At 31.3% G+C, this 17,914-nt stretch overlaps 3 protein-coding genes and 1 non-coding gene across 4 annotated transcripts; 2 read left to right on the top strand and 2 right to left on the bottom strand.

The window, feature by feature from the left end:
* Positions 1 to 761: 761 nt before the first annotated feature.
* On the top strand, positions 762 to 5,271 carry LOC103492278 (ATP-dependent 6-phosphofructokinase 7-like). The gene is made up of 13 exons (XM_008452581.3): positions 762 to 1,264; positions 1,523 to 1,569; positions 1,685 to 1,724; positions 2,062 to 2,124; positions 2,213 to 2,350; positions 2,523 to 2,681; positions 2,807 to 2,860; positions 3,004 to 3,072; positions 3,159 to 3,288; positions 3,487 to 3,749; positions 3,997 to 4,045; positions 4,133 to 4,287; positions 4,658 to 5,271. The coding sequence occupies exons 1-13, from the start codon at positions 1,151 to 1,153 to the stop codon at positions 4,862 to 4,864; spliced, it is 1,488 nt and encodes a 495-aa protein (XP_008450803.2). The 5' UTR covers positions 762 to 1,150; the 3' UTR covers positions 4,865 to 5,271.
* A 1,731-nt stretch (positions 5,272 to 7,002) lies between these two features.
* LOC103492280 (AP-4 complex subunit sigma) lies at positions 7,003 to 10,017 on the top strand. The gene is made up of 4 exons (XM_008452582.3): positions 7,003 to 7,299; positions 8,945 to 9,031; positions 9,427 to 9,495; positions 9,740 to 10,017. The coding sequence occupies exons 1-4, from the start codon at positions 7,159 to 7,161 to the stop codon at positions 9,872 to 9,874; spliced, it is 432 nt and encodes a 143-aa protein (XP_008450804.1). The 5' UTR covers positions 7,003 to 7,158; the 3' UTR covers positions 9,875 to 10,017.
* Positions 10,018 to 11,187: 1,170 nt separating this feature from the next.
* LOC103492281 (inositol oxygenase 2-like) lies at positions 11,188 to 13,426 on the bottom strand. Its single transcript, XM_008452583.2, has 9 exons — positions 13,259 to 13,426; positions 12,662 to 13,084; positions 12,518 to 12,577; positions 12,371 to 12,423; positions 12,006 to 12,128; positions 11,834 to 11,903; positions 11,655 to 11,733; positions 11,478 to 11,559; positions 11,188 to 11,399 (listed from the first exon to the last, which is right to left on the bottom strand). Exons 1-9 carry the CDS (start codon positions 13,287 to 13,289, stop codon positions 11,373 to 11,375), a joined length of 948 nt encoding a protein of 315 aa, XP_008450805.1. The 5' UTR covers positions 13,290 to 13,426; the 3' UTR covers positions 11,188 to 11,372.
* A 2,926-nt stretch (positions 13,427 to 16,352) lies between these two features.
* TRNAK-CUU (transfer RNA lysine (anticodon CUU)) lies at positions 16,353 to 16,425 on the bottom strand. Its single transcript has one exon. It is a non-coding gene; the product is annotated as a tRNA-Lys (tRNA).
* Between the last annotated feature and the right edge of the window lie 1,489 nt (positions 16,426 to 17,914).

A 17,914-nucleotide genomic window follows, 5' to 3' on the forward strand; every position in this document is an offset into this window, starting at 1 on the left:
AATTTTTATTTTATTAGGAATAAATCATAATACAAAATTGAAGTTTATGAACTAATTACACTTTTAAGAGCAGAAGAAAAAATTATGTAGTGTTGCTCGAGACAAAGCTCAAGTCCATTGATGGACCAAGTCTAAAGACAACTTTAAAAGTATGACCCACATATCCCTAAATGAAACATCACCAACCATATCAAACCTGATATCTATCACCTAAAAGAGTAATAACCAAACCAAGTTAAGGACATTGGTTAGAATCGAAAACTTGCATCCTCGAAAGCTATACCTATACTGATAGTGTACAAGTCCTAAGCCAATGTCAAAACCAATCTCATCCCACCACTACATCAATGCAAATTCTCTTGCAAATAAGTTCAAATATGTTTGTAATTCAAAGAAGTGTTATATATCGTAAATGTGAAGCTAAAGCTACAAACTTTAACCTAAAAGTAAAAGAGTTGTAGCACTACGAGTAATTGAACCAATCTGATTAATGAGTAAATAAAGTTTACAAATTATTGGCAAAATAAGGCGCCAATGGGGGAATCTATATATCATATTCCCTTACAATTTCATACCCATCTTTTTCAATGTACTATTATAATTATTACTACAAGTAGTTTTGAAATTCCAAGTGAATCATAGAAAGAAAAATGAATAAATACTCTTTTGGATGGATTTTGTACAAATTCAATTTCAAAATTAAAATCAAAGCATCAAATTTCAAGAAAGACAAAAAAGAAAAAAAATGATTCCTTTTTTTCAAAATTTCCATTTCTTCTTCCTTCAAACCCCTTCCTTCTCGGAACTATTCCATGGTAATTTCCTCATTTCTTTCTTCCCAATAATTATAAATCATATGGCCGCAGAAGAAAGTGGTCACAAAGTTCCTCCAGTTTTCAGCCACCAGTTTTTCTCCCGATCCAATTCAGAAAATTCCAGACTCTTTTTCATCCCCAACAACAAAAACCCATCTCTTCAATTTCTTCTACTTTTGCGGGTCATCTTTCACTATTTGGTCAACACTGCCCACCTATATATATAAATTTCTCTATTGGGTTTTCTTTTCAACCAAATCAGATTTCTGTTTTGTCCCCCTTTTTTCTCTTTTTCCATCTGATTTACTGTTTGTACATCAAAGTCTCGGATCGTGATGGCTACAACTGGTAATAACATTGACAGTAGCAAGGTGAAGATCGTCCATGGCGATGGTGGTTACGTTCTTGAAGATGTTCCTCATTTCTCTGACTATATTTCCGATCTCCCTGTGCGTTTTTTTCCCCAAACCCCATTTGATTTTGATTTCTTATTTTGTCTAACTAATGTTTAAAAGGGTGAATTAGAATTACTTCGTTGATCTTAACGAGATTTTGTAATCCGGGTTTGTTTGTTTTAATCTACTCTGTTGATTCTTAATAAATGATGAATCTAGGCAATACCCATTTATTTTAACTGTTCATATTATTTATTCGGTGGAACCGTTGGTCGTTTTGATTCTGATGTTGATGGTTTGTTTTGCTTGCAGACGTATGCTAATCCATTGCAAGATAATCCTGCATACTCTGTAGTCAAGTTGGTGCTTCTTCTTTTGTCATTTTTTTTAATCTGACTTCTGTTTTTATTATGGTTTGTTGTGACATTGGTTGATTTCCATTTGTGATTTGATGAACTTAATCTGTGTTTGCAGGCAGTATTTTGTACATGTTGATGATTCCGTTCCTCAGAAGGTTAGCCATCTTATTGGGCCTTGACGTTAGTTTTTAGGGAACTTGCATGTTGATGTTTATACGATATTTGTGAATTAGTTAATCTTAAGATTTGGATTTTTATTACAAAATGCATAGGGAGGTTGTGTTTAAAGATGATCTGATGAATGACGCATTTCCCGGTTTCTTGTGAGAGAATTTCCTTAACACTAAACTTATCAAAAAAAGTTGGATTCATGAGGAAATTGTTTTAGATCTAATCTAACCACCTAGTATCAAAATTTATGAAGGATTGGAATATGAAAATTATAGCATTCTCAGGTAGCAAGTTGCGTCATTGTTTGTTTTGCTTTTGCAGGTTGTTGTTCACAAAAGTAGTCCAAGAGGAATACATTTTAGGCGTGCTGGACCCCGCCAACGAGTAAGCTCTCTCTCCATTCCTCTCTCTACTTAAGCATGGTTTCTAATATCACCTTTTAGTTATTGAGTTGCATTTGCTTCTTGTTCAGGTATACTTTCAGGCGGATGAGGTTCATGCCTGCATTGTGACATGTGGCGGTCTTTGCCCCGGACTCAATACTGTGATCAGGGAGCTAGTATGTGGTTTATACAATATGTATGGTGTCAAGAAGGTTCTTGGAATCGAAGTAAGTGATTGTTTTATTCCACACTAGGAATGCAGCTTTTCAATTTCAGTTTTTTTCTTCTTAATCCTCTTCCTCAAACTAACCCTTTTCGGTTAATAAAGTTCTTTATTGGTAAAAAAGAGATCAATGTAAAATATCTTCTTGAATTTATTAAGCTAAATGTGATTTGCAGGGTGGATACAGAGGTTTCTATTCTAAGAATACCATCCATTTGACTCCAAAGTTCGTGAATGATATCCATAAACGTGGTGGAACTGTCATTGGGACCTCACGAGGTGGTCATGATACCTCAAAGATAGTTGACAGTATTCAAGATCGTGGCATCAATCAGGTGTGAATATTATCTTTTTGCAAATTTGATGGAAATTAAATTCTTAGATATGTTTTATTATAATGTACATACTAAACTGCAAACTCAAATTCTTGGATCTTTGTTCATTGCTTTAATTCCCTCAGGTTTATATAATTGGTGGAGATGGAACTCAGAAAGGAGCAGCTGCTATATATGAGGTAACATAGTGAATTATGCTCTATAAGTAATAAAACTTGGTGCTTTAGCGTTCTATACTTTTGTTTTTTGGTTTTCTTGATGCACAATACAGAATGTTGATCTCGAGTTGCTGATCCTCTTTTTCTTATGTGGTTCTCTTCAGGAAGTCAGAAGGAGAGGACTCAAAGTTTCAGTTGTTGGGATCCCGAAAACCATCGATAATGACATCCCGGTACATTGTTCATGTTCCAACTTTGACTATTGTGGTAAATTAGATTGTCACTGGATTTAAATGGATTTTTCCTTATGCTGATGCAGGTCATTGACAAATCATTTGGCTTTGACACTGCTGTTGAAGAGGCTCAGCGGGCTATAAATGCAGCCCATGTTGAAGCTGAAAGTATGGAGAATGGTATAGGGCTTGTGAAGTTGATGGGTCGCTATTGTGGTAAGTTTGTGGCTTTAGAAAAAAGCTAGTAGTTAGCTACTTTGCACACTCTCTTTTACATTGTGTGATCTAACCTTCCATGGCTTGGGTCGCTATAGCATTTATGACTAATGGAACTTCTAGACTTGAACTTGTCAAAGTGTATTTTCCCATTACCTTTATTAAGTTTTATTATTGGTTTTGTGGCGACGAGCACAGGGTTCATAGCGATGTATGCAACTCTTGCAAGCAGGGACGTAGACTGTTGTTTAATTCCAGAGTCACCCTTCTATCTCGAAGGTCCCGGTGGACTTTATGAATACATAGCAAGATGTCTCAAAGACAACGGCCACATGGTCATTGTCATTGCAGAAGGAGCTGGACAGGAGCTGCTTTCTGGAAGCTTCGGTTCTGATAAGCAGGATGCTTCTGGAAATAAGCTTCTTCAAGATATTGGGCTATGGCTATCTCAGAGAATCAAGGTATGGTTTTCAATGTGCTTTTTGTTACCCAAAAAAGAACACTGTTTAGTGTCTACCGTCATTTGTTATTCGTATGTTGACATCATTTGTTCAGTTTGTTAGACTGTGTTGTACATTGTGATTGTTATAGTATGAGCCAAAATCTCCAATTTCGTGTTTTTACGAACATCAATTTTGGAATCTCACTGATCATACAGTACTTGAGTCAATTCCTTGTTTGCTGAAAATTTCAAATTTATTTCTGCAGGATCATTTTTCTAAAGAACATAAGATGACCATAAACCTCAAATATATTGGTAAGTTTTAAGCCATAATAATTCAACCTTTTTGTTTATTTTATTAATACTATATGATTGAGACGTATGAAATTATTCTTCTGACAGATCCAACATATATGATCCGAGCTATTCCAAGTAATGCCTCAGATAATGTTTACTGCACTCTTCTTGCTCAAAGTGCTGTACATGGAGCAATGGCTGGCTACACTGGCTACACGAGCGGACTCGTTAACGGAAGACAGACATACATTCCCTTCTACGTACGACCCCGATCCTGACCTCCTGTATATAAAATATAGATTAAATACACATGATGCATGCATAACACATATTCGATTTTCTTATTTGAAGTTGATTTAGTTGGACAATTATGTTTTACATATTATGTTAAGGTGAAAGTCAAAACCAACAAAACTGACCCTGAGTGGGTTGGTCAGTCTTACTTTCCTTTAGTTATTAGAAAGTGTGGATGTTGGTCCAGTTAGTTAGATGTGGCCATTGACACTGATTTCAGTTCTCTTCATTCCATGTGCATATGAGACAACCCCAATCTGTCCATCATTGTTGGGCGAGTTCATTGGTTAAGTTATGCCTTGAATGTTCTTAACATTGATTGCGTCCATCTTGCAGCGAATCATAGATAAACAGAACAAGGTTGTGATAACTGACAGAATGTGGGCAAGGCTTCTATCATCAACGAACCAACCAAGCTTTTTAACTGCGAAAGACGTATCGGAGGAGAAGAAAGAGGAAGAGACAGTAACCCAGATGAACCAGTTGAGCCAGTTGAGCAATAACACCGAGGACGAAACGGTGAGCAATCCTAGTGTAAAGTAGTTGTTGAACTCAATTGTGTGAAGAATTTGAAAGATGGGTGTGTTGTAAGTTAAGTTAAGTTAAGTTAAGCTAAGGCTGTTATTTTTGGGCCTTTCAGTTCTTCTCTCTAGCAATTGCTGAAGTCCTAAACCACTTGTGAAGAAGCTGTTCTTTATGGAGTTCTTTATTTATCACTCAGTTTGTTTGTAGGCTAATTATAGAGTGGAATTATATAATCCATATCCAAGAAATGGATCCTCCCATGTTCTTGGATTTTTAGGAAAAAATAATAGATCTTTCTCTAATCTTGAATATAAATGTCATCAAATAGTGAATGAGGTCATCCTTTGGTCTTTGGATGAAATGAATCACCGTTGTATGCAATTTTGTTTTTCTTCTCAATAAAATATCTCATTTTTGCCATTAAATTTATGAATGATGCTTTGATAAATGCATTATTAATCAAAAAGTTTCTTCAAGGGTCAGTTCGTTTCATGACAATACATAGTGTAGGCATCTAGATTAGTCTGTTTTTGGTATAAATTATGATATTTCTTTTAAACTCTGTTCAAAATCTTAAAAATAGGAAGTGATGATGATAGATGGACATGTGAACTTTTTGGAAATTATCAACTTTTGGTATAAAAAAAAGACTATACATCAAGTGCCACAGACATGATATCAAACCTACTTAATGATGTCATCCATCACACCTCTTTGTTTTTTATTTCTTAGTATTATAAATATTATTTATTTATTATATTGCCATAATAGTATTATTAAATTTAATTCCATAGCATCACTTCAACATTATACTAATAATTAATATTTATACACCTTTCTATTGATGTAGTAGCTGATAAAATAATAGTAATTGTAATCAATGGGATATATTCATTTTCCTTTTTAAAGCAACAAATACTTGTATTAATTTAGTGAATATGCTATATATATATATATATTATTAATTTTTTTAAAAAAAGTAGGTATCAACTTTATTATTAAATTTTTTAAAAAAAATTAAGAAGAATCCAAACTAATGAGTATAGCTTAGTTTAGTGCTAATTTTACCTTTTTTCTTTTCTTTTCTTCCTTTAAAATTAGAGATATAAATGAATTACATGTCATATTTAAAGAAAAAAAGAATACATACTTAACTTTTATGAAAATTATAAATTAATGTTGTTTGTTGTGTTGTGTGTTTTGAGTCTCAATAAAAAGTTTTATGTTTTTGAAGAATACCCCTTTTAGAAAAAACCAATATATTTGGACTCTTGGTGTACAAAATGATGTCATCATGAAGAGAAAAAACTTACATCTGCTCTCACTCATTCAATATAATACAAATGAATATCGGTTTTTTCTTTGCTCCATCTATTATTGATGAAGAGTTGTAAATTCTCATTATTTTTTCTTTTCATGGGTTCAAAATTCAACCCAATTCAGTCTCTAAAAATAAAAATTGGACCAAAAAGAATAATAGACCAAAGACCAAGTCCAATAGACACATGGACCCAAGTCCAATCCTAACAGTCAAATAGACCCAAGTCGAAGCCCATCAAACCAATGAGTTTAAGTCCACTAAAGTTTATGGAAATTCTTTCTAAATGAAGATCTTTCTCATTCATTTTGAAGGGTTTTCTGATTGAAGAAATAATTAAAGCTATGAAAAATGGAAGACTCAAACTTTTAAAAGCTTTCGATCTGAAATCATCATCCTCTTCTTAAAGATTAAAGATATTAGAAAATTAAACTTTCTTTTGTTCCAGAAGATTGACGCTCGAATTGACTTACAACCACAACTTCTTAAAAATCGAAGATCAAGAAGTTCTAAGTTTTAATTTATATTCGATAGAAAGTATCAAAAGAGTAAATATTATATATTATATCCACTCTATCAATCAAAATACAAAGTTCAATTCCACACTTACATTTATTAGAAATCTCATGTAAACACGAATCATCATGAATATATAAGTAAATATAATTAATTTTTATTGAAGAAAATACTTGAGATAGCTCGGACTACACATATTTGTATGTAATCCACCGATTGCTTCGCCATAAGACAGAAAAATTAGACTTTTTAAAAAATTACAATTATTATTTTCTAGTCATATTATATCAATTATATAAACTTCGTATTTCTAAATATTTTTAGAACTCATCATTTAAAATAAATTATTTTTATAGGGAAAAATTTCGAACGGTGTGTTTATTGAATAATAATAAATAAAATAAAATGGGGAACTTGGGATCGACTTAGGAGATTTTTGGTCGCCGGCGTGAGTGTCATCGAGATTGTGAGAAGCAGAATGGGGATCAGATTCATTCTCATGGTGAACAAGCAAGGTCAAACCCGCCTCGCTCAGTATTACGAAAATCTTACTCTTGAAGAACGTCGAGCTCTTGAGGGTGAAATTGTTCGCAAATGTCTCGCTCGTAACGAACAACAGGTAACTTTTTTTTTTTTTTTTTTTTTTTGGGTTCTTTTATCTAGATCTCAATCCAATGCCTCTGACTTTCTCTTCCATATCATCAGAGTCCTTGAATTGTTTGAATTTCTCTTGATCCGTAAATTAAATTCAAATTCTGGAAATTTATTCTGCACTTGACCCTAGGTATCGGAGTCTTTTTAGTTTTGCAAAGGAAGTGATCATGGATGGATGTGTAAGTGAGGCCAATTTTTTCCATTTGTCTAGGGTCTTTTAGGGTGGTAGAAAGGGTTTATACTCTAATTGGGCAGTATAATAGTATTGTGGACTTAGGTGGAGATTGCATAGTAGTGATTCTTGTGGATGAATTTTTTCAGGTCAGACAAAAATGAGTGATGTTTTGTTCGCGGGAGGATTGTTAGGAGGATAAAAATGTCTCATATTGGTTAGGGAAGGAAGTAATTGTATGTCTACATGAGAACAATTCTTTCCATGGGTATGAGATCTTTTAGGTCGTATTGAGGGTTTATGCCTAAGGTCGACGACTCGACAATATCATCTCATTATATTGAGTTATGGTCTTAACCTAGCTGTGTGGGTGGGATCCTCAACAATTTCAAACAAAAGTAGTGAGTTTGTTGGATGAATCCCCAGATCAGGCCAAAAGTGTTTAAAGCAGCAAGCAAGTAATAACTCTATCAAGATCACTGGTAAAGGAGTAGCTACTGTCGAGGGGAGGAGATTAAGGGTGCAACAAGTGGTTGATTGATACCCAATGCATTCCATAAAAAGCCCCATATTGGTTAGGAAAGAGAGTGATTTTTTGTATATAAGTGAGAACAATTATCTTTATCGGTATTGAATTTTTTGTAGTACTGAAAATAGTCATGGGGATTTATGCTCAAAGTAGATGGTACCATACCATTGTGAAGATGAGGTGAAATTTATGCTGTCCTTATTAGGTACTAACATGCTATTGTTACCTTTAGTGTCAGTAAAAATTATCTTTGGGTGCACAGTGCACTAAGTTGAATGCAAATTGGAAATGTGAGCTAGAACTGGTCACTAGTTGACTCTGGACTTCTGATCTAGATGATATTGCACTTTATGTTGTGAAACTGATATGTAGCACTTGAAACCATTTAGTTTGCACCCAGTTTCGTAGATGTTTTATTGGATGAATCATCTTCTATTTCAGCATCTAATACAGGTTAATTTGTACTTGCAGCGTTTATCTATTTTTCCTTACGTTAGTGTTGGTAATCAAATCTACAGTATGATTTTCAATTACTCAGATGAATAATTTGGATTTTCACGAGCCATTGTCTACCAAATACTATGATATCCAATCCATTTCTTTCTCTGGAATAAAATGCATAAGAGGAAGCAATGTTAAAGAAAGAAATTGATAAACTAACTAAATATGGTGTGCAACCAGGTTTGCCTGGTTGACCATAACAAGCAACAGTCATGCAACTGTGCTTTCCTTGCTTTGGTTGAAAAGATTAATCTTGCACAACATTTAGGAAGCTGTCGTATCATATGAATATTAGTGATGTTCGTTTATTTTCTTGGTATCCTAACCTGTGTTCTGTTTTTCATCCTCTTTGAGGAACGAATTTTAGTGCCATTGGAGCTTCACTTACAATATTTTCTTTGTGAACAGTGTTCCTTTGTCGAGCATCGCAACTATAAGATTGTATATAGGCGATACGCATCTCTCTTTTTTCTGGTTGGAGTTGACAATGATGAAGTAAGTTAATCTGTTCATACTCTACTATTGATAATTTATTTATCAACTGATTGTTTCCTTTTGTTTGGTAACGATCAGTATACCATCATATAAATTAAATGCTAAATAATCAAACGAGTTTATTGTGACCTGTTTTGTTGAATCTATGAGTTGAAATTGAAAACGCATGTGCTTATGTGCTATGAATATTAATTAGAGAGCTTCTAGATGTCATTGTTAGACCTTGCTTATTGCTTCTTATTTACACCTGCCTCTATTAAAATACTTAGATGGGTTAGGTGCATTAGACACGAGTCGTCAAGTTTTAGATTGGGTATAGAATGGGGCTTTAATTTTTCTTTTTGATTGCTCTCTCAAACATCTACTTTCCCTTTCTTGGTATGTCAATGTTGCAGAATGAACTGGCAATATTGGAATTCATTCACCTTTTGGTTGAGACCATGGACCGTCATTTTGGGAATGTGGTAAGCCCTCATGTTCGATCCAAGATGATATCTTATGAACTTCATTTTCTTTTTCGTTCTCTTTCTCGGGAGATTGTATCCATAAACAATTTCCTTTTCATATATTGTCTTCTAAATGATGTTTTCCCTATGGGTTTCGCTGAATTGTTGACTTGGTTTACGACCTTACTTGAACAAGATCTGTTCTATAGATTGTACATCTGTGTCATTGAGTTCTAAAATGAATCGTCGGATTGATTTGCAGTGTGAGCTAGATATAATGTTCCATCTAGAGAAAGCACATTTCATGCTGGAGGAGATGGTCATGAATGGGTGTATTGTAGAAACAAGCAAGTCAAACATTCTATCCCCAATTCAACTGATGGAGAAATCATCATGAAAAGCTACCACTTGTTTTCTTTGGTGCAAAATCTTGGCTGTCTTTACACAGTACTTCATTAAGGTATAAGATTAATGTCAATGAATTCATTTGATGACGTTCAAAATGAGTAAATATTTGAATCTAATTTCGTTCTCGATGAATTCCTTCATTCACACGGAGAACAAATATTTTAAGTTTATCACGTGTTAATTTGTAATGAGTGCACAAAGATGGATACAATTTGAAATGCAAATATTTTTCAAGCTAAATAAAGCTCTAGGATCCATTTAAATTGATGAGCTTAATCAATAAGATTTTTGGCTTGGCTATTTGGTTTTTGGAATTCTTGAATTGCATTTGTTAGTGTTTTGAAAACATAAAATTTGAAAATGAAGTATTTGATGAAAAGAAATAAATGTTTTTGTCTATAAATTTTTAAAAGAGATTAATATGACTGAACATATCGTAAATTGTTTCATTATATACAAACATAATTTTTTAAAACTTCAATTGTGTCTAGTAAATCAAGTTCAACAATTATGTCTAGTAGATTGCGAGTTAGAAAATTTAACCATCGATTTATTCTTTTAAGCTAATAATTATGAGAGATATTAAATAACTATTTTAATATACCTATGCAACAAATACATTCGATCTCTAACCTTGCAAACTACAACTTAGTTCTCAACTTTGAAGAGAACTAAGAATAATGGAATGTTATAACTTCATACCTATTAAATTGAAAAAAGAAATGTATTTTCTCGACTTTGAATTAATCTATTACAGACTCTTAAATTCACCAAAAGACTCACGAGTTAGCTTTGTCGTGCTCATAAGATCAATCCCCCCGTGGCATACCTACTCTTCTATTGATGACTTTTGTTTTCATTGTTCTATTATTTTCTTTTTTGGGTGATCATCTTCCATGGAATGTAACAATAATTGCACTTTCAATCTTCCTTCTAATAATTGAGAGAACAAAAGGTTCGGTAAAGGTTGGGTATGATGTGATCAAGAACCTAAATAATAACTTTGTAATTTGAGTCTTTTCAATTTTTTTGATTTTCAAACATCATTTAATTAAATTAAATTAATTTATTAATAACTTTAAATGGTAGAGACAAACTCATAAAGTTAAAATGTAAAATTCTAATTTTCTCTAAATCCATAATCTAAGTTTTTAAGTTGGCTTAGGCTTCCAATTAATCACATGCCTTACACGCCACGTCAACAATATTTTTTAATTTTATCATCAAATAATTAACTAATTCTACTTTTTCTTGACATTATCCAATTAAGTTATAAACTCTGTTGTAGTCAAAGTCAAACACTTGGTAGAACAAAAGTAATCCAATTTTGTAATTTCCTTTTGTGGAACCCAACATTTTTCATTACATTTCGTAGGGAAAAAAAAGTAATCATAAACTCATTGAAGTTAAAAAAATACAAAATACAAATAAAAACTTCATTGTTTATTAAAAATGTGTCCTCCGTCGCCGGCGGTAGCAATCTTTGGTCACCATCTGAGCTTCTCCGGGAAGTACTGAAAATTCCAATAATTTAATTAACACCAATATATAATCACCAAAATAATTACTTAATAATATAGATTAGGATTTACCTTGTTAATTAGGGAAATATAATATGGTTTAACTTTTTCTACGTCAATTAGTTCTTTGCTTTTACTGTAGAGATCATACTTGCTGAAATTTCATAAATAAAAACAATTAGTTCATAATCAATTATAGTAACTTTTAATTAAGTAAAAATTATCATTAGTATTATTGTTATTAATTACTTGAATATATGAAGCCACTTCAAATTTTGGGCATCTTCCTCGTTCATTAGATGTTTATAAGCTCCTGCTCTATGTAAAGCTGAAACAAAAAAAAAAAAACAAAACAAAACATTCAAATTTTAAATATTTTCGTTTATTTTACCGTATCAATGAAACAATTGTTGTTTAGTTTTTCTTACGATAGAAAGAATGGTATCTGATTATGAACAATCCGGCCGAAGGTAAGGTGGAACCGTTCTCTTTAGCCACCTGTAAAAAGAAGTATTAGAATTTGATTGTTTGATAGAGATGGATAGAAGTTTATTAAAATTTGGTGGAAAAAGTGGATAAAAAAGGATAGAATTGATATACCAAATACATATAGTCATCATGGCCCCATGAAATCATAACATTATTGAGTCCACAGCCCTCAGAGTAAATTCCATTTTTGGTACTATAAGTTGGATTCTCCCAATCTGGATTCTCCTTGAAATACTGAGATTAATTCAAATTAATTCATTAATCATTCATTAACTATGTAATTATATATATATTATTATATTATATTTTCAATTTCATCATCAAAATTCCAAAATTCTTGGAAATAAAAAAAGATGTGGAAAGACTCAAATTCAAAGACTGCTACCCAAATTTGTTGTTTTGTGTTAAAAAATATATTCTTCAATAAAAAATCAAAACTTAAAACTTAAAACTTAGATTTAAGTCCAAAAATTTACCTTGTGGTGAACAATGGATTCATCAAAAGCACATCCAACAGGGTGTGTATCTCCTACAAAACCAAAACATGACAACAAAATTATTTGAATTCTATTTGTTTAATGAAAAGAAAACTAAATTCTTTGTTCTTTGTTCTTAGTTCTTACCCACAACAGCCCATTGAGGAAGCCCACCAAAGCTAGGAAGAAGAAGCACTTTTCCAAGATCTAAGAACACAGCAAATTATTCAACAAAAAAACAGAGCATCCACATTATGAAAACAGAGCATCTGATATTATTATTAATCATACCATGGATTAAAGCAGTCAAATGCAACCAATCTTCATCAGGATAATCTTTCCTAATTGCTTCAGCAGTTTGCAACAAATGCTGAATTTGTGGTTCATCCAAATCGGGATCGCTATCATCCACGACGTCGTTCAAAAGCTCACAACATTCCCATATGCTCATTTCCACTCTATCCATTTTCTTATACTCTTCTCTCATCTTCGTCACAAATTCATAAGTTTGATGAATGTGATTCTTCCTATAGAATTCCTCAACCCCCTTTTGTCTCTCACTTTCCGCTTCGTAATCTCTAAACGAATGCCCGAATGCATTCATTTCCGGTGCTGCGAATCCCTCCGTCGTCCTCGCATTTGGTACCACAAATCCCCCGTCTAACACCAACTCCTTCAACTCTGTCATCCCAACCTTCTTCTCATCTTCCACTTCTGCAAGTTCATGGAAATCGAAAACCCGTCATTAAAAAGCTTATAAAGGATCTGTTTATACACTTAATTATTCAAACCCAAAAATCAAATAGCTTTTGACAATGCATTCAATAACAATGGTATAGGTAATCTGAAATGGAAAGTAGAAGAAGAAGAAGAAGAAGACGACGATACCGAAGTGAGGCTGTTCGATAAGGATCGTCATGGTGCGTTAGTGTTAGGGAAAGAAAACAAAAATGAACGAATGAATGAACGAATGAAAGAAATGAGATATGGTGTGAAGAGCAATGTTGGTGGAAAGGGTTTTTTTTATAGTGTCTTCAAGATGTCCTTTGCATGAGAATTTGCAACATTTGGAGTCCTTAAATGGAAAACAAAACTTTCATTTTCCACTTTCATTAAAAAGATATTATCATATCTAAATCCCTCCGAAAGAAACGTTCAAAATCCAACCTTTTGTTCGATAATAAATATTTTTCTCTAAATCTAAAATATTACACTCACTTTAATTTCTATCTAATTTTTTAAATTAAGAAATGTTAGATTTTTATCTTTTCCTTTTATTATTTATAGTATTTAGTTTTCAATTTACACTTTTATCTTCTAAATTTTACTAAATATTTAACTATAATTTTATCTAGTGTCTAGTAATTAAATTTATAGGAAAATCGTTAAATAATTTTTCAACCATTATTAAATTTTACTTGGAAAAACTACACATCATAATTAGTTTAAAAATTAATTAAAACATTAAAGAAGTGAAAAAAAATTAATTTTTTTTGTACCAACTAAATTTATATATAGATAGTAAAGAGAGAGAGAGAGAGAGTTCATAGGAAAGGCTTACCAACCACTACTTAGCCAAATGTCTTGAAAAAAAAAAATCTTCACTCCAAGCTCATGGTTGATTTTCAACCACATTTATCTCATTCCACGCCATCAAAAATAAAATCTCCCATCTTTTTTTATTTATTTGAAAATTATAAAATTTTGTTTAATAATTAAAAATATTTACAAAATATAGATGTTTGTTAGTCTATCACGGATAAATATTTTAGTTCACCATAAAGTTTGTAACATTGAGGTTATTCGATGAGCTAAAATGCGAGAATATTATAGAAAATGTGCGTTTTATTTTTGAATTATATGATTAGTTTGAATGGAGAAAGTGTAATATTGAGTTGAAGGTAAAAAAAAGAAAAGGAGTGAGGAAATATTAGTAATTGATAAAAAATAGTGTCCTGAAGTGCAAAAGAAGAAGAAATTGAAAAGGAGAGGATGAGTCAGCAACGCGTGGCATATATATCTTATTAAGGAGAGAAGCAGTAACACCCAACAACATGTAGTAGACGCGTTGACGCAGCATCTACTCATCGCTGAGTAATTTTCTTTGACTTTATTTATTTATTTATTTATTTATTATTGTTTTTTTGGGGAATTTCATGCAAATTTCGCGTTCACGGCTGAGCTGAGCTGTAATCTGCTAATTTCTGAAGCCTTTCTAGCCGTTCAGATTGACTACAGTCTGTCTAGTTTAATATCCAATCCTCCTCCTCCATTTTGCCACGTCATATTTCATAAATTTGTTTCTAATTTTTTTTAAAAAAAATCCAACTTGTTGAATGTCAATTCTTGATGTTGGAAAATATCTACACTCATCTTGTCCATTACCATTGGTTTTTACTATATAGAAAAAATTATAGTTAAAGTAAACTTAGGGTACGTGTCCATCCATTATTATTTTTTAAAAAAATGTGCTTATTATAAGTTATAATTTTGGAATCTTATACCCACTTGATGTCTCTGTATACCCCTAGTTTTCCACCTTTTTTAAAGAACAAATGTTTTGATAATATTATGTGTGATGTCAGTACGATGTGGAAACAATCGTGATTATTGGTTTGGTCTTCTTAAGAGATGTTTTGTATTTGGAGATAGGTAAAGGTTGTTATCATTGTTTGGCATATTTATTGGAGGTGGAAACTAAAGTTGTTATTCGAGAGTGTTGGGTAAAAATGTGATCAAGGTATGACTCTGAGTTTACAAGTGAGAACAATTAATGATATAAGTTTGTTTGGGTGAAACCAAAAAATTAATCATGGTCCCACATGGGAGGACAACTATCTCCTATGGTGGAAAGGGAGTCATGGAGGTCTCAAGTCTCTCACTGTTGACCTAGACCTTATCTAGCTAATCACTTTTCTAAGATACACGTGGAAAAATTGAATTCTGATGCGATCAAAGTTCTTAAGGCGCAAGCACTTTAAGCAGACTTGCGAAAGCATCGGTATCCAAATTGCAAAAAATCTAATTGTTTTAAACAAGACGATCAAGTTGCTAAATGAGAACTTTTTCCACATTCGGCAATCTTCCGATGTTTTTACCTAATAACTATGATAATCAATTGAGGAGGAATACAATTTTCAAAAAGTGTTATCAAACGAGACCTAATTTTTGAATCATATCAATCTATACTTTTGATATTAGTTCAAATTGATTATTGTACTTAAAAAAATATCATTTCAAAACCCTAAAGTACCAAAAGAAATCATAATTAAAAATACCACAAAAAGAAAAATATAAAAATCAAAGTGAAACAAATTTTAAAAATATAAAGACTAAAACAATATTTAAATTATGATAGTAGTCAAAATAAAAGCTTAAATTTATCGACCAAACATACTTCTTTTAAAAAATGTACGTTTTTTTTTTCCATATATCACACACAACAATAGAGAATAACGAAGAGTTGAATTATATTAAGATTCGCAATCGCGGACCATTGATTAAAAATTAGGAAGATAATTGTCAAAATTAATTTAACAAAAAGTCCAACATTACATTTTGTAATATTAATTGCATTAAGTACATTGTATCAACTTTATGCTCTTACTTGATTTAACATTTTTTTTCCGATATTGTTGAACATTTTAATACTTTGAGAGGATAATTATTGTTACTTTATCACTTAAATTAGTAAATTCATTAATCACGATCATAATAGACATCATTTATAAGCTATATTTCATCTTTTTAATTAATAATTAATTTGGGTATTCGATCGGAATGTTTTTATTAATTGTTTTAACTTTTAAGTGGCTCGTGGCTTCTATGGTAAGAATGTAAGCCTTATTCTCTCCTTTAGTCACTTTCTTTCGAGCGGTGTGTCCTTCGTAATATATTTGTTTCGGAGGACAAAAAAATATATAAAAGCGAAAAAAAAAATATATATATATATATGTTGTTAACCAAAAAGGAAATAAAAAGTCGCCCACCGTGGGGCTCGAACCCACGACCACAAGGCTAAGAGCCTTGCGCTCTACCGACTGAGCTAGACGGGCTGATTTATGCTAAAATTTATTAATTTATTTAAGCATAAATTACATAAAAGAGGACTTTTGGATTTTAATTTGATTTAGTTCACTTCTCTTTTTCACTTTGATTTAGGCTTTGGAATTATACTGTTTTTTTTTCTTTTTCTTTGAGTATTTTCTTTTTTAAATCCTAAAGTTGAGTTAATGCGATATAGCAATAAAACATTTTCAAATATAGTAAAATAAATTAAAGTATTTATAACATATAACAAAATTTTGAATTCTATCGATAATAGACACTTATAGACTTTTATTACTGTCTATCAATATGACTGATAGAAGTATATCAGTGTTTATCAACTTCTATCATTGATAAAATCTAAAATTTCGTTATATGTCGTAGATATTTTATCAAATTTGTCATTATTGATAATTTCCGTATAGCAATTTGATACATGTATTTGTTTATAATTTATTTTATATAAACAAGCTTTTTTGTTTAAACTTCATGTATTATGATGTGTACAAATTTTTGGTTGTTGTGATTTATGACTAGAAAAGTTGTATATGTAATATATATACTATGATGTAAATGAAATTTAAGACGAGATTTATATACTATTGGCATATTTCATATATTGATTTAAACTATGTTTAAGCAATGATACAATGTCTAATTTATAAATGGTAGTATATTCATATATTAGTTAGATTATTGGAAATTATATGAAAAACCCATTTTAGGAAATAAACTAAAAATATAACACAAGAATAAAATATTTGCAAAAATAATAAATATTGATGCAATCACGTGAGAAAACTTTTTAAAATGTAAAGTTTTCTCGATCTTAAGTGGCTATGATTGATAAGAGTTAATTGTCATAGATAACTTTCAGTTTAAAAAATTCAGAAAGAAGTCTTTGTAAAGATGACAAATAAAAAGTCATCTTACCACTAATGAGAAATTTGAGAACAACCATTCGATAGGGTGGTTCCACATAGGTTTCTTAAGAAAACTTTGAAGACATATATAAATATATCAAGTTGTTATGAAATCATTTATATTTGAGTACAATATATTTCATATATTTGTTTGAATATTTTCAAATAAATAATAAAATATTTTACATGAAAAGTGAAATGAGAAATAGAATCATACTAAATTTCATTTTTTTTCTCTCCAAATGAAAATAGAAAAAAATTGTATTAAATGTATTTTCACTCTTTAACTGAAAATAAGAATATATTACGCATGCCTTTTTGTCTCTTCTTAATAAACAATAATAATTCTATATTTCTATTCCATCGCTAAATAAACTTTGAAAATAGAGAAATATATATTGATAAATGCATTAAGTTTTTCATCAGTATATTTCATATATTTATTTCAACATTTCAAAATAAATAATGAAATATCTTACGTAATATAAGAAAATCAATGTAAATTACATTAAATAAAAATGAAAAAAGATTATATTAAATATGAAACAATTTTCTCTCTCCAATTAAAAATAAA

The sequence above is a fragment of the Cucumis melo genome, chromosome 2, assembly GCF_025177605.1.
Source record: "Cucumis melo cultivar AY chromosome 2, USDA_Cmelo_AY_1.0, whole genome shotgun sequence".
In the NCBI taxonomy this organism is placed as follows: domain Eukaryota; kingdom Viridiplantae; phylum Streptophyta; class Magnoliopsida; order Cucurbitales; family Cucurbitaceae; genus Cucumis; species Cucumis melo.

Bases quoted from the DNA above. Each gene is read 5' to 3' on its own strand.
- LOC103492278 (XM_008452581.3), top strand. From the start codon at position 1,151: ATGGCTACAACTGGTAATAACATTGACAGTAGCAAGGTGAAGATCGTC. The intron at 1,725-2,061 runs GTTAGCCATCTT...TTGCTTTTGCAG, and splicing joins ATGATTCCGTTCCTCAGAAG to GTTGTTGTTCACAAAAGTAG. The intron at 4,046-4,132 runs GTAAGTTTTAAG...TTCTTCTGACAG, and splicing joins CATAAACCTCAAATATATTG to ATCCAACATATATGATCCGA.
- LOC103492280 (XM_008452582.3), top strand. From the start codon at position 7,159: ATGGGGATCAGATTCATTCTCATGGTGAACAAGCAAGGTCAAACCCGC. The intron at 9,032-9,426 runs GTAAGTTAATCT...TCAATGTTGCAG, and splicing joins TTGGAGTTGACAATGATGAA to AATGAACTGGCAATATTGGA. The intron at 9,496-9,739 runs GTAAGCCCTCAT...ATTGATTTGCAG, and splicing joins ACCGTCATTTTGGGAATGTG to TGTGAGCTAGATATAATGTT.
- LOC103492281 (XM_008452583.2), bottom strand. From the start codon at position 13,289: ATGACGATCCTTATCGAACAGCCTCACTTCG. The intron at 13,085-13,258 runs GTATCGTCGTCT...ATGAACTTGCAG, and splicing joins TATCGAACAGCCTCACTTCG to AAGTGGAAGATGAGAAGAAG. The intron at 11,734-11,833 runs GTAAGAAAAACT...TTTTTGTTTCAG, and splicing joins CAGATACCATTCTTTCTATC to CTTTACATAGAGCAGGAGCT.